A 13,301-nucleotide genomic window follows, 5' to 3' on the forward strand; every position below is an offset into this window, starting at 1 on the left:
GGCGCTCTACCATTAGCCTGGAGGCGCAATGCACTCATCAACTTCTTAACCCTAAAATTTAACAAACTGAACATAATGTTTGTTCTGTGATCAGTGGAAATAGTTTCTGGCACTCCCAATATGAACACCCAACTGTTCACCAATGCTTATGCTACTGTTTTTGCCTACTGATTACAGAAGCAATCTTTTCCACATATCTAGAAAAATGATCAATAATGGTTAACAAAAATCGATTCCTGGCTGGAATCTTGTTGAATGGTGCAAGAAGGTCCAACCCAATATTTTAAAAGGCTCCATTGCTTCTTTCAATGTGTAAAAAAGTTATTAACTTGCATCTCATATCCGCTCACTGTCCCCATTGTACATAACCCCTCACATACCAGCCCACATCGTCCTTTATAGACTTCCACCATCAGCACTCTTTCACCATTATATTCGTTGTTCTACAACCATCATGGCTTGATAACAAGTGATCATGCATTTCTTTCAACATTTCCTATTTCAACATAGCTGGCACTACAACACAATAACCCGCACTACACAGTGAATTGTGACTGCAGCCCATACTGTTTCGCTGCTTGCCATTGTGCAAGGGCTGAATTATGCTATTTTTCTCCTTAAACTACATGCGTTTGTGTGCCTCTTACCAGGTTTGTGTACTGCTTCATAGCTGAATGCACTTAGCCTTAATGCTCAACTATCCAGCCTACAAGAATGGTCCATAAGCTACAAAAACCTTTTAGGGGCTGAATTGTTCATTACTACTGTAAAGCTCTTTCTATATAAATAAAACCTGAAAAACGTAATTCCATATATCACACCAAGCGTCCCTTTTCTGTTGTTGAGTAGTTTTTCTCTGCTCTGCTGTGCTGCCTAGTGGCATACGCTACCACATGTCTATCTTCATTTACTACTTGACTGTGGACACATCCTATAGTCTGATTGGAAGTGCTGGTGGATATTATCCAGAAATATTAGTGCTGAACTCAATGTCAATGGTCTTCTTCGCTCTTCAAACGACTCTTGGCATTTCTTTGTCCATTCGAACTTTACTCCCTTTTTTAACAGTCGCGTAAATCACCGGGCTACTTTTGCAAACTCTTTTATGTATTTTCTATAGTAATTCGGTAAATGCAGAAAGACTAATTCCTTGGGAATACTAGTAAAGGGAAATTCCTGTACTGCCTCTGTCAACCTCAGCTCCGTCTCTACCCCTTCCATTTTAATAATATATCCTAAATACCTAAATTCTTCTAATGTAAAACGGCATTTTTCTATGTTTACTGATAAATTTACTGCTCGTAAATTACTAAAAGCCCCTCGCAGATATTACATATGCTCTGCCATATCCTTCTGAAAAATGATTACATCATCCAGCTATACTGCAGGTATATCATGCACTGGCGAGGTTTCAGCCCCTTCAGCAGTCCACGATGAAATGTTCCAGGAGAATTTTTCAACCCAAATGGAATTCTACAATGCTGGAAACGGCCGCAGAGGGCGAACGCTGTTTTTAGATAGTTCTCGTATCTAAGGTGAGAAGTATTTACGCAGCCCCAAATTGTCAGAAGTTTCAATAATGTGTGGGACCAGATATGCATTTGTTATGGCTTCTTTATATCTATAGGTCCATGTGGTGACGTTTTCCATACAATTAGGACAGCTGCACTCCACAAACTATTGCTTCCCTCTCTTATACAAGCCACTATCTGTTGCTCAATGAATTCCTCTCATTCTGGTCGCAGACAAAAGAAAACCTATTTTTTTGGTTGGGAACGCTTTTATAGCACTACGTTTTGCCGCTCGGTTGCATAGAGCGAACATTTCAAGTCAGTAAGCCGAGTGCCATCGCTGAAGGTCAGAACTAGGTCAGGACTAGTTTCGGCAGTGTTTATAGTGACAACTGTTTTGTGCGATTGTCGTTTTTGCAAAGGCTGATTTTCGTGAGCGGCGTGCGGCGGTGAAATTCTGCTTTTTTCCCGAAAAAAGTGCAGTAAAACTCTCTCGAAATGTTAAAAACGGGGTACAAGGGCGGTGCTATTGGGAAAACACATGTGGCTGTGTAGCTCGGCCGTTTCAGAAATGGTGAAATGTTAGTTGATGACGAACCTCGTTCTGGTCATCCTTCTACGGTTCGAACACACGAAGATGTTCAAAATATTGTTACAGTCATCAATGAAGATCGGTGACGGACCACTGAAGAAACTGTGGAGCTGTCAGTAATTCAGTACAGGGATTTATGACAGAAGATTTGGGAATGAAAGGGTGGCTGCCAAATTTGTGCCACGACTGCTAATTGCTGAACAAAAACAAGGTTGCATGGAAGCAGCCTGTGCTTTGAAAGAATAGTCCCGAAATAAATTGACTTCAGAAATCAGTGAATATATTACTTCATCACATTCAATCATTTTTTATAATTATGTATCAGTATAGGTTGCGGAAGAGCGGAAAATAGCTTGCTATCTAAGCCAATAAATATTATTTAACTTAAAATGGGCGTCTTATTATTTATTAATATACATTGGATGTATATTGATGTACAAGTACCACTTACTATAATCAAGAAAGCTAAATATACCTGTTATGTCTACCAATACTTAAATTGCTGACCCCAGACAAAAAATTCGAATTCACCGGACATCTGGGTCAAACAGTATTATTTTCTAGGGCACACACATTCTGTAGACACGTTTTTACCCTCTAGTTAAAACGTTGTTCCCATAACTTAAAGTATACGTCACCTATGGTAAATTTTGGCATACTATGCTATCAGAAAGTCCAATACTAAGATCATGCAGTAACCATCTCTTACTCTGGGCAGGATTTCGATGCAGTGCCTAAAATCTATAATTGCTGAAACCAAAGACTTCACACCATATCTCCAACTCCACCTAAATTATACCGTGAAGGTCATAGTCGCCTCTGACCCAGAGGCCTATGCTTACAACTGACATACGTGCCCCTGTGTCTAATAAAAACTAGTGCTTTCTACACTTCACTGTTCACACTACATTACAGGCTGCTTCTGCATCCATATTCATTACATCGAAATAAATTGGGGAATCCGCACCGGTGGTTGTGCTTTCCGTTTGCGTTTGACACCTGCTTGTTCGACTATTGTTTCTCATTACCATTCCTACAATAATGTTGGTGGAATCTAGCCATACCACATCTACTACGTTGAGGTTGGCGACATTGCCTCTACGCATGTCGTGTCATTTCACATCTGCAACACCTCACGTCAACGGAAAATACTCCATTATTTTCCTGTATTCCTGTTAGTACATCAACTTCTTCAAACTCCGAGGTTAATTGGATCGCAGAGTATAAATCAATTGCGGTAACCGTTCTCACCTTTCTAGAGATATCAAGACAGTAAGCCTCTCAAAAATGTGTCCCATATTTTCTTTTCTACTTCATGGAGTACGATTGTATTTGCCTTGTCATCATCCCCTAATTCACATGTCTGCACATTCACATTCCATATTCTGTTGGTAAAATTTTCCACCGGCTCATTATGCTTCCTTGACGTACAATTGCTTGCGAAAAATCTTCGTGCTGTTTTGCTTTTTATACCTTGGTAGCAGACCTTTTTCTAGTTCATCAAATGTCTGTGTTCCTCTGAGCCCCTCCGTAAATATGTCATATGTCTAGGTTTTTCCTACCAATCGTAGTATTGTCACCTGTGATAACTGATTCTGTAATGACACCCAGTATTAGCTGCTAACTCCAGGTCATCCAAAAAACACATTACGTTGTCAGTCAACTACCCAGAGAAGGGCATAACCAAACAGGCTGTGGCAGAATCTAATGAAGGAATAGGTTACTCCACCAATTTCAGCTCTTCCTCCCTGGCTGCAAGCCTTTTACCGAAGTCGGCATTATCTGCTTTCAAATTCAAGTTACAATGACCTCGTTGAAGAGGTCGCAAATAATGCTACTCTGTTTTACCACAGAACTGGGAAAGATCAGCCGGTTCTCCTGGTTGTACAAACGTGACCCTCAAATCCCTATGCATCTGTCATTTAGATTCCATACCCCCTACACAAGAAACAGGAAGAAAAACCACAAAACACAATAGTCTGCTCACTCACCCCTGTGTATGACAAAACTGCATGCTGTGATTGTAAAGCCGTGCTGCGTCGAGTGTGCTGACTCCAGTTCTCAAACAAGGACCACAAATACGTCTTACACCATTATATAGCGACCTAGAGGGAGTGGGGCTGCTATGGTGTGAAGGTGGTGGAGTGGTGGTTGTAGTGGTCAGCGATGGCTAGGAAAACTACACTGCAATGTACAACTTTTTTTATTCGTCTTGGTTTAGAGTACTAGAGTACTGCGACACCCCAGTATTCGCCCTCTGCTGCGCCGTGATCCACCGATGGTGCCGATGACGTCGGAAGACCGTGATGGTGGGATGGTCAATTGGCGTCTGTGGTGGCACTATTTACCCCCTCAGCAGAATGTGCCTGAGCTAGCACTATGCGGCCCTGAGTGAGCGTGCAAGTGACATGAACGGCTGCTGGATCCCCTTGGGCTGCTGGGTTAGAAGCTTGCCCTGGTGTGGAGGGATGAAGGCAGTACCGATCTGGCTGAGACTGCTGCCCTCCAAGTGAGAAGTTTGGCGGTGCTGTGGCACTCGGGCGATGGTTCCCGATTGTGTCACCTAAACCTTCAGGGTGGACTTAAATCCTTGAGCCGACCTGGAGGACCTGCCCAGAATGACGCCAGTTTCTGGCTGGCCCCTAGAATGATTGAGACTGATGTGGACCCGATGTCGTAAAAGATGCTGTCAGACTGGACATAATTGTGCCAGAAACAGGGAGCATTTAGAGCGATTAATAGTACCCTTGTTGTACCGTTACATTGCTTTCAGGACCTTGCAACGGTGTGGAAATATACCACAGGCTGGCACGTCGTAGCATGGGCTTTCTGCGACGGCGCCACGAATGGGCGGGCTAATCCTGCCGCCCTGAGGAGTACTAACTGGCTCGTTTGTGAAATTGCATAGCACCGCATCTATGGCTGCCCACTTGCCCCACAACTTGCTGCACTGTGGTTGCTTTAATTAAGTAACGCCGAAACTCTGGCGATGGCGTCAAAATCGTTATTGTCAGGAATTCGTTAGGAATTTCTTTCCCGTTATAATAAACGTACTCTTACGTGTTCTAGGGGTACTACTATCGATAGTGGTATGACATTATCAACTGCACCACTTAGACTTCGATGGTTCTCTGGAGTGTCACATTCGTGCGGTACATTAAGTGCCAAATAGGTCTTTGTTTCACAGAAAGAAGGAACTTTTTTTTAAAAAAATTTTCAGCATAAAATAGCGGAAGGAGTAACATACTTAGTGACTTCAAAAATCAAGATAAACGCTGTCGCCCTCTATGGCCATCGCGCAACAAGAGCGGCACACAGCCAGAAGTGTCCAGCAGGCACAGTCATGCTGTGGCAAGAATAACAGGTGCATCAGATTGTCAGACTGAAATGGCGCAGCAACTCAAGCGGACTCCAAAGTTGATGAATGTGGGACAGCAGTACGATTCTTGTTGGGAAAAAGCCTAAGCTGCCTACAAGTTAGCCGTGAAATACAGGCGGTCTATGGACCAAAGACGAAGCCGCCTGGTGCAATTTTGCACAGAGCAAACTTTAATCATAGCTAACAGTACATTTAAAAATCATGAGAGAAGGTTGTATACGTGGAAGAGACCTGGAGACACTGGTAGGTTTTAGATTGATTACATTATGGTTAGAGATTTAGGAACGAGATTTTAATCTGTAATACATTCCCAACGGCAGATGTGGACACTGACCACAATTTATTGGTAATGAACTGCGGATTAAAACTGAAGAAGCTATAAAAAGGCAGAAACTGAAAGAGATGGGACCTGGATGAACTGAAAGAACCCGAGGTTGCAGAGGGTTTTAGAGGGAGCATTAGCGAACGATTCACGGAAGAAATGATGAGTGAGAAAGCCGACATCCTGGTCCTCATTCTGACTGGCTAAAAGACCTGTAAGTTAAAGTTATTCGTGCAGCGCATGTGGAGCTCGCGAAGGCGAGGAGTGGGCTGGCAGGCCTCATCGGATGATGTGGCCCTCTGGAGCGGACATTTCGGAAATCTAAAGTTATCGACCCTTCATGACCAACGAAATTACTTTCCCGCTGCGGGAAGCATGTAAAGCATTCCCGTGCGCGGGCATCGAATTCTGCTTAACCATTCCAGTGTTTTTCTCTGCGTGTGTTGCGGATTAGCGAGGGTGGACGTGTTCGGTAAAAATCGTATCTGAACAGAGGGCGGAGACATTAGCTTACTGGCAGTGGTGTTGGATAAAAGTGTGGCATTTGGCTAGCTTTAATTCATACCACTGGTACTAATTTGTTTCCACGGAAATTTGTCTTGTGCTTCTTTTCCTATTGACTTTTAGTCGTATTGTTGTGATTATTGGCAGTAGTTGATAGTGACCAGTTGAATACATTGTATTGAACTACAATGACAGAAAAAATTATCAACACCAAGAAGGAGCTGTGCGACATAAACGTGGCAGGCGAGTTTCTACATCTGAAAGATGACGTCTATTAAAATTTGCTAGGAGCACCACCAGGGGATGCAAGTAAAGTTTGCTTTGAATACACGCTTTAACAACCGTGGGCAATGATTTTGAGATAGGACGTGATCAGCTGTCTAGAATGCCATTAGGGAAACTAGGCGCCGTTATCAACAACTCAATGAGTTTGAAAGAGGTCATGTAAGAGGGCTATGAGAATCTCGATATTCCTTCTGCGATGCTGCAAAAAGACTTGGTAGGAATGCAGTCACTCTACGTGATTGCAACATCAGCTGGGCCACAGTACTGCAATGAACTGTTACAAGTCGATTACTTCAAGGACAGATCTGTTAAGTGCATTGCACTGCTCTCAAACCACCACCATTTGCGACTTCAGTGGTATCAAATGAGAGCTCATTGGAGGGCAGGGTGGAAATCTCTTGCGTATTCTGATGAAAGTAGATTCTGTCTCCGTGCCAGTGATGGCTATTTTTGGTTAGGAGTAGGCCAGTTGAGGGTTTGCAGCCAACCGTCTGCGTGCTAGACACACTAGGCTCACACCTGCAGCTACGAACTGGAGAGCGATTTCGTATGACAGTAGGAGCCCTCTTGCTGTTATCCTATACACCACAGCTTCAGATCTGTTCGTCGATGTGGTGGTCCGACCAGTTGGTCTGCCAGTCACGCACAGCATCTCAGTGAGTGTTATCCAACGCGAAAACGCCCCACCCCCTCCCCCCTTCCTCCCACATAGTTGTGTTGTAACCCAACATGCTCAACATAATGTGTAAAAGTGGCCTTGGATCTATCTTCAGTCGAGCACATATGGGACATTATCTGATGATATCTCCAACGTCCTGCACAAATAGCGTTAACCGTACCTATATCGACTGACCAACTGCAACAGGCATGGGACTCTATCCAACAAATGGACATCCGGCTCCTGTCAAACACAACGCATGCTAATTTGCATGATTGCGTTCAACATTCTGGTGGCTACATCGGTTATTAATGTACCAGCATTTCACACTTGCTACGACTTATCTGGGGCTTATATTAACCTGTGACCCTAGAATGTTAATCACTTAAATATGTTACCTAGACAAAAGTACTCCCTACATTTCATTAATCTACATTAATTTTTTGCTGTTGTGATTTTTTTCTGTTCAGTGTTTTATCGCTGAATGTATTCCAGTGCAGTGGTCGGGTCACGGAATCTTACCTAGAAGTAGTTAGGCAGCTACAGAGCTTTTAGCTTTTGACACTTAGGAGTTCGTGAGGCTGATGATCCTAACTGAAACTGATTTTGAATGTGTAGCAGTACAGAGAATTACTGAGTCAGCCAATGAGCGTTTCCAATTAAATTCGTTGAACAGCACGCCGTATAATGTGCTTGGCGCGGCGCACTTCACCAAGAATACGCGTGTTCACGCCGCAGCCGCGAGTGTAATTGCGCACGAAGCTACGGAAGCTTCGAGGAGCGGACGAAAGGAACGTTTCAAAAGTGAAAAGTGGAGCAAAACATGTAATATATAGCCTCTTCGACGTAAAAGTTGAGTAGCAGTGCTGATAAGTTGCAATTATTCTTACAATATCGTAAACGAAAAAGAAATTGTTGAATGAGTTTCCTTCCATCATCGGAAAATACAACAGGGTGGTTTCACAAGTCTGGTAAATTTCCTCTAAAGAATGGAACATTTTTGTTGCCCCTACATGGTTGATAAACATGTTTATTCCGAGGATCGTTTAAGGAATTTCAACAATATAAAGCGTAAAGTTCGTGATTGACAGCCGTCTGCCGTTGAAATGGAGGAAACCGATTTTCGTGCGGTTATTAAACATTTACATTGGAAGGGTTGGACTACAGCACAAATCAAAGCAGAACTGGATGAAGTTCACGCAGACTCTGCATCATCCTGGAAAGTGGTGGGTCAAGTACCCAAGACGAAGTGCGCTCCCGCCGTCCAGTTGAGGTCACCACAAAGGAAACGGTTGACAAAATCCACGATACGGAAATGCGAGACCGCGGAATAAAAATTCGTGAAACTGCTGAGACTATAGGCATCTCAACTGAGCGAGAGTGTAACATCCTCCATGAATAATTTTCTATGTAGGGTCTGCGCGCGATGTGATAGCCGCGATTGTTCAAAGTGGAGCAAAAGTGAGTCTGGTACAACGTTTCAGCACATTGCACCAGAGTCCAAATGGTAATCAAAGCAACGGGCAAATGTCGGTGACAGTTCACCGAAGAAAGCAAAGACCATTTTGTCAGCTGCTGAGGTGATGGCGCTGTTTCTTGGGATTCCCAAGAAATAATCCTCATAGATTACTTGGCAAAAGGGAGAACCATAACCGGATCCTATAGTGCTTCATTGTCGTAGTTAGGTAGTTACTTAGTTAATTGGTTGCGTGTTCCATTGATCAATCGCACGCTACGGAAGCTGTTATGATGTAGAAAGTGTCAAGTGCACAATAAATGCACATGTGATACAACATTTTTTAATATATATATATTACAGTACACTGTTAAAGATTAATATTTATATTATTTACCCCATTCCCTTAAATGGCACAACATGCATATTCTATATTAATAGATTTATTTATTCCTATTCAAGAATTCATCTATGGTATAGAAGGAGTTGTCAAGGGGATATGATTTCAATTTATTTTGGAGGCTATTACTGCATTCTGTCAGACATTTTATTTCGTCATGTAATTTGTCAAAAATTTTTATAGCAGCATATTTTGCCCCTTTCTGGGCCAAAGATAGGTTGAGTAAAGGATAGTGTAAGTCTCTCTTTTTTCTGGTATTATAATCATGAATGTTTCTGTTGTTTTTAAACTGGTCCATGTTGTTGATAACAAAGTTCATTAGTGAACAAATGTACTGCGAGGCTGTTGTAAGTATTCCCAATCTTTTAAAAATATGCCTGCAAGATGTTCGACTATGAAACCCACACATTATTCTAACCACTTTCTTTTGAGCAGTGAATACTTTTTGTGTAAGTGTTGAGTTACCCCAAAATATTATTCTGTATTATATCAGAGAGTAAAAGTATGCAAAGTATGTTAGCTTACTAATTTATATATCGTCAAAATTGGAAATTATTTTGATTGCGAAAGTTTCTGAACCTAATCGCTTTAGAAGATCGAAAATATGAATTTTCCAATTAAGATTCTCATCTATATGTACACCCAAAAACTTAGTGTTCTCTACCCGGTCTACTGACTTCTGTTGGTGTGTTATATTTATTGTAGGAACTGTATTTTCTCCAGCAGAAAATTGGATGTACTGTGTTTTTCCGAAGTTTAGAGCAAGCCCATTTGCAGAAAACGAATTAATGACTTTTCCAAAGACCTTATTTGTATCGTTTTCAATTGGAGTTTCTTTTACTGGATTAATAATGATGCTTTTATCATCAGCAAACAGTGTCAGTTCAGCTTCTTGTTTCAGATAAGAAGGGAGGTCGTTCACATATATCAAGAATAGAAAGGGACCCATTATTGAACCCTGTATAACAACTAATGTAATTTTACCCCAGTTAGATGAAGTGGCAAACTTATTTAAATCACGTGACCCATTTAAAGAAACATTTTGTTTCCTGTTCTGTAGGTACGACTTAAACCATTCATATGCTATCCCATTTATATCATAGAATTGTAATTTCTGTAACATAATGTCGTGGTTCACACAGTCAAATGCTTTGGACAAGTCACCGAAGATTCCTATTGGTGACATTTTACTATGTAAAGACTCTATTATGTGGACAGTGAAATTGGATATTTCTGTCTCAGTGGAACAGCAATTTTGAAATCCGAACTGTGATTCCATTACTGTTAAGATGGCTAACCACTCTTCAGTTCATTATTTTCTTGAAGATTTTTCAGAATGGCGTAAGCAAGGATATTGGCCAATAATTATTGACCTATGCGGTGTCCCTCTTTTTGTAGAGAGGCCTGACAATGGTATGTTTAACTTGTCTGGGAGAATACCTTGAGTTAGTTATGCATTACATATGTGACTCAGAACATCAGCTGTTGTTTTAATATCTTATTAGAGATGTCATCTACTACAACAGAACATTTATTTTTCAAAGATTTAATAATTTTACTTATTTCACAAGAGGTTGTCAGGTGAAACATAAACTGACAAAAATTTTTCAAAACTGACTCTTCCATGTACTGCCTGGCTTTTTCTTTTGAACTATTCTCACAAATTTTTTCTCCTACACTTAAGAAATGGTTGTTAAATACGTTAGCTACTTGTGTACTGTTGGTTATGATGGTCTCATTCTCTTTAATAGTAATGCTGGAGTTGTTAATTTCTTCTCTATCATACGTATTTCTTGATTTCCTTACAACTTTTCTCAGTGTGTTAAAATAATTTTTATAGCGTAATATAACTTCTGGATCTTTACTAGTTCTTGCTGTCTCATACAGCTTTCTTTTTCTTTCTGAAGGCTCTTTAATACCTGTAGTAACCCAAGGTTTCTTTGAAAAGTGAGTGGTGTTGCATTTAGTAATTTTCTTTGTGAAACAATGTTAAAAAAGGGACATAAGTTTATCAAGAAGTATGCTACATTTATTATTAGCATTTGGCTCATTATATACACTTCCCCAATTAAGATTTCTTAAACTTTCTCTGAAGTGCTCTGTAGATATTGGGCTGAGCATCCTCATACTTTTACTTAATGGTTTCTGAACTGTAAATCCTGTTAGATTTTGTAAGTTAATCAGTTGTGCATCATGGTCTGACAATCGATTTACCACAGGGAAAGCATGTGTTCGTTTTACATTCTCTTTCTGTACAAATAAATTATCTGTTACAGTGCTACTGTCTTGAGCTATATGTGTAGGTAAATTGACCACTACGTTATATGTTGTTAATAACACTTCTAGTTCACTTTTCCTATCAGAATTACTTAAAAAGTTTGAAACTTGCGTTGGCTGAAAACAGACCAAGGGTGGCACCAAAAAAGTGCTCGTTCACCAGGATACTGCACTGTCCCACACACCAGCAATAACGATGGCAAGAGTACATGAAATGAGCTCTGAAATGGTTCCTCATCCACCCTGTTCACCAGACATAGCCCGAAGTGACTTATTCCTATTCCTTAACTCGAAACTTTGGTGCGGTGGTAAGAGATTTTCATCAGAAGAGGAACTGATAGCCATAGTCAACGAGTATTTTACAGATTTCGACATAACGTATTTTTGAAGTGGGATGAAAGAGCCGGAAGATCGCTGGACCAAGTGTATATACTTTAAAGGAGTCCGTGTCGAGAAATAAGGTGATGTGCTTACGAAACAAACATTTTTCCTTGCTTTTTTTACGATACTTATCAAACCACAGTCGTACATCTTAATATTGCGATTTGAGAGTGCATGTTTGGTAGCTGTAGTATCACGGTACGTGACATCCCACTATCTGTTTGAAAGGTGCGTTGTCCGATTCGCGCATCGTCGGTGGGAAAAGGGTGAAGCCCGGCGAAATCCCGTACCAGGCGCTGATGGTGTCTGACTACTCATCGATTTGCGGTGCATCGCTCATCTCCAAGTCCGCCGTCCTCACTGCGGGACACTGCGTCAAAGAGTAAGTTAGCGCAATACATTTTTCATTACTCAACATTAATTTTTGGTGTTAATGAAAAATCGCGGGAGATGGTCACAGTTTGAGTCGTCAACTATTATTCACGGATACGAAGCAAACCAGAAATTTATATGCGGGACCTGACAAAAAAAAAAAAAAAAAAAGCTGGACCTACTTCGAAATGCACAGAAGCGAGAGAAAAACAATTGTAACGATTTTTATCAGTTTTTTTTATAATTTGAAAAAAAAAACAAAATAAATCTTCGCTATCACCAAATAATCATCATAAAAATTTTAATACGAACCAGTAAATACAGAACTTTGCTCAATCAATTAGTTTTTCTTTTTGAAGGAGTACTTGTCTTGCGATTTGCCACATTTGAGCGTTTTTTTTTTATTCCCCAGTGCGTAATTATAAAAATCTTTACAACTTTACTGAAAGTTAAAGTTTAATTCCAGTTTCGCCCTTACGTGTTGAGCCCTCTATCTATTTCTTGAATCCACAAGGTGAAAATGCCCTCTCAACACCGGCGTTAGAACATGAAATGAACACAGTAAACTGGAAAATATTTAATAAGTTCAGTATATTAGAATGCTTAAATACTCCATAGATAGATTTTGTTTTTAATTCAATGGGAGTGTTTGCTTAAGCTTCTCAGTAATTTTATTTTAAATTTCCTCAATACTGCAGAACTCATTATAATATTCGTCTAGATCTGTGAGTTTGGAGAGTGATAAGTTTTCTCAACACATATAAAGAGCCTTGCGAAAAAATGTATTTTCCAATGCAAATATTCCCGTTATTGCCTAGTTCTTATCTTCTGAAAAATCAAAGTGACCGTCCAGGTATTTCCATGAATTTTTGTACCATGTAGTCAAAACAGTTTTGGTAGACTCTTGTTCATCAACTGCGAAGCTGGTGAGGGCATTTGAGCAAATAAATCCAAAGAATTTTTAGTTAATTCTTTGCCCTATTTTTAGGCCTAAATCTGTTTAGATGTTAAAGGTTTCGCACGATAAAGCATTACTTTTATCCAAAAACAAGATGGCGCTCTGAAACATTTTTAAAAAGATTATCTAGAAATCGAAGGAATCATTCCGTTTTCTTTGCGTGGTTGTCATCAAAATATTTTCCTACTACAACTGAACAGTTACCG

At 40.5% G+C, this 13,301-nt stretch overlaps 1 protein-coding gene across 1 annotated transcript in view; it reads left to right on the forward strand.

Moving 5' to 3' along the window:
* Positions 1-13,301, forward strand: part of LOC124712136 (brachyurin-like) — a 176,029-nt gene that overhangs the window by 28,565 nt on the left and 134,163 nt on the right. The window contains exon 3 of the mRNA XM_047242435.1: positions 11,994-12,147. Within this exon, the coding sequence (XP_047098391.1) occupies positions 11,994-12,147 (154 nt within the window). The remainder of the gene's footprint in view (positions 1-11,993; positions 12,148-13,301) is intronic.

The sequence above is a fragment of the Schistocerca piceifrons genome, chromosome 8 (genome assembly GCF_021461385.2).
Source record: "Schistocerca piceifrons isolate TAMUIC-IGC-003096 chromosome 8, iqSchPice1.1, whole genome shotgun sequence".
Classification (NCBI taxonomy): domain Eukaryota; kingdom Metazoa; phylum Arthropoda; class Insecta; order Orthoptera; family Acrididae; genus Schistocerca; species Schistocerca piceifrons.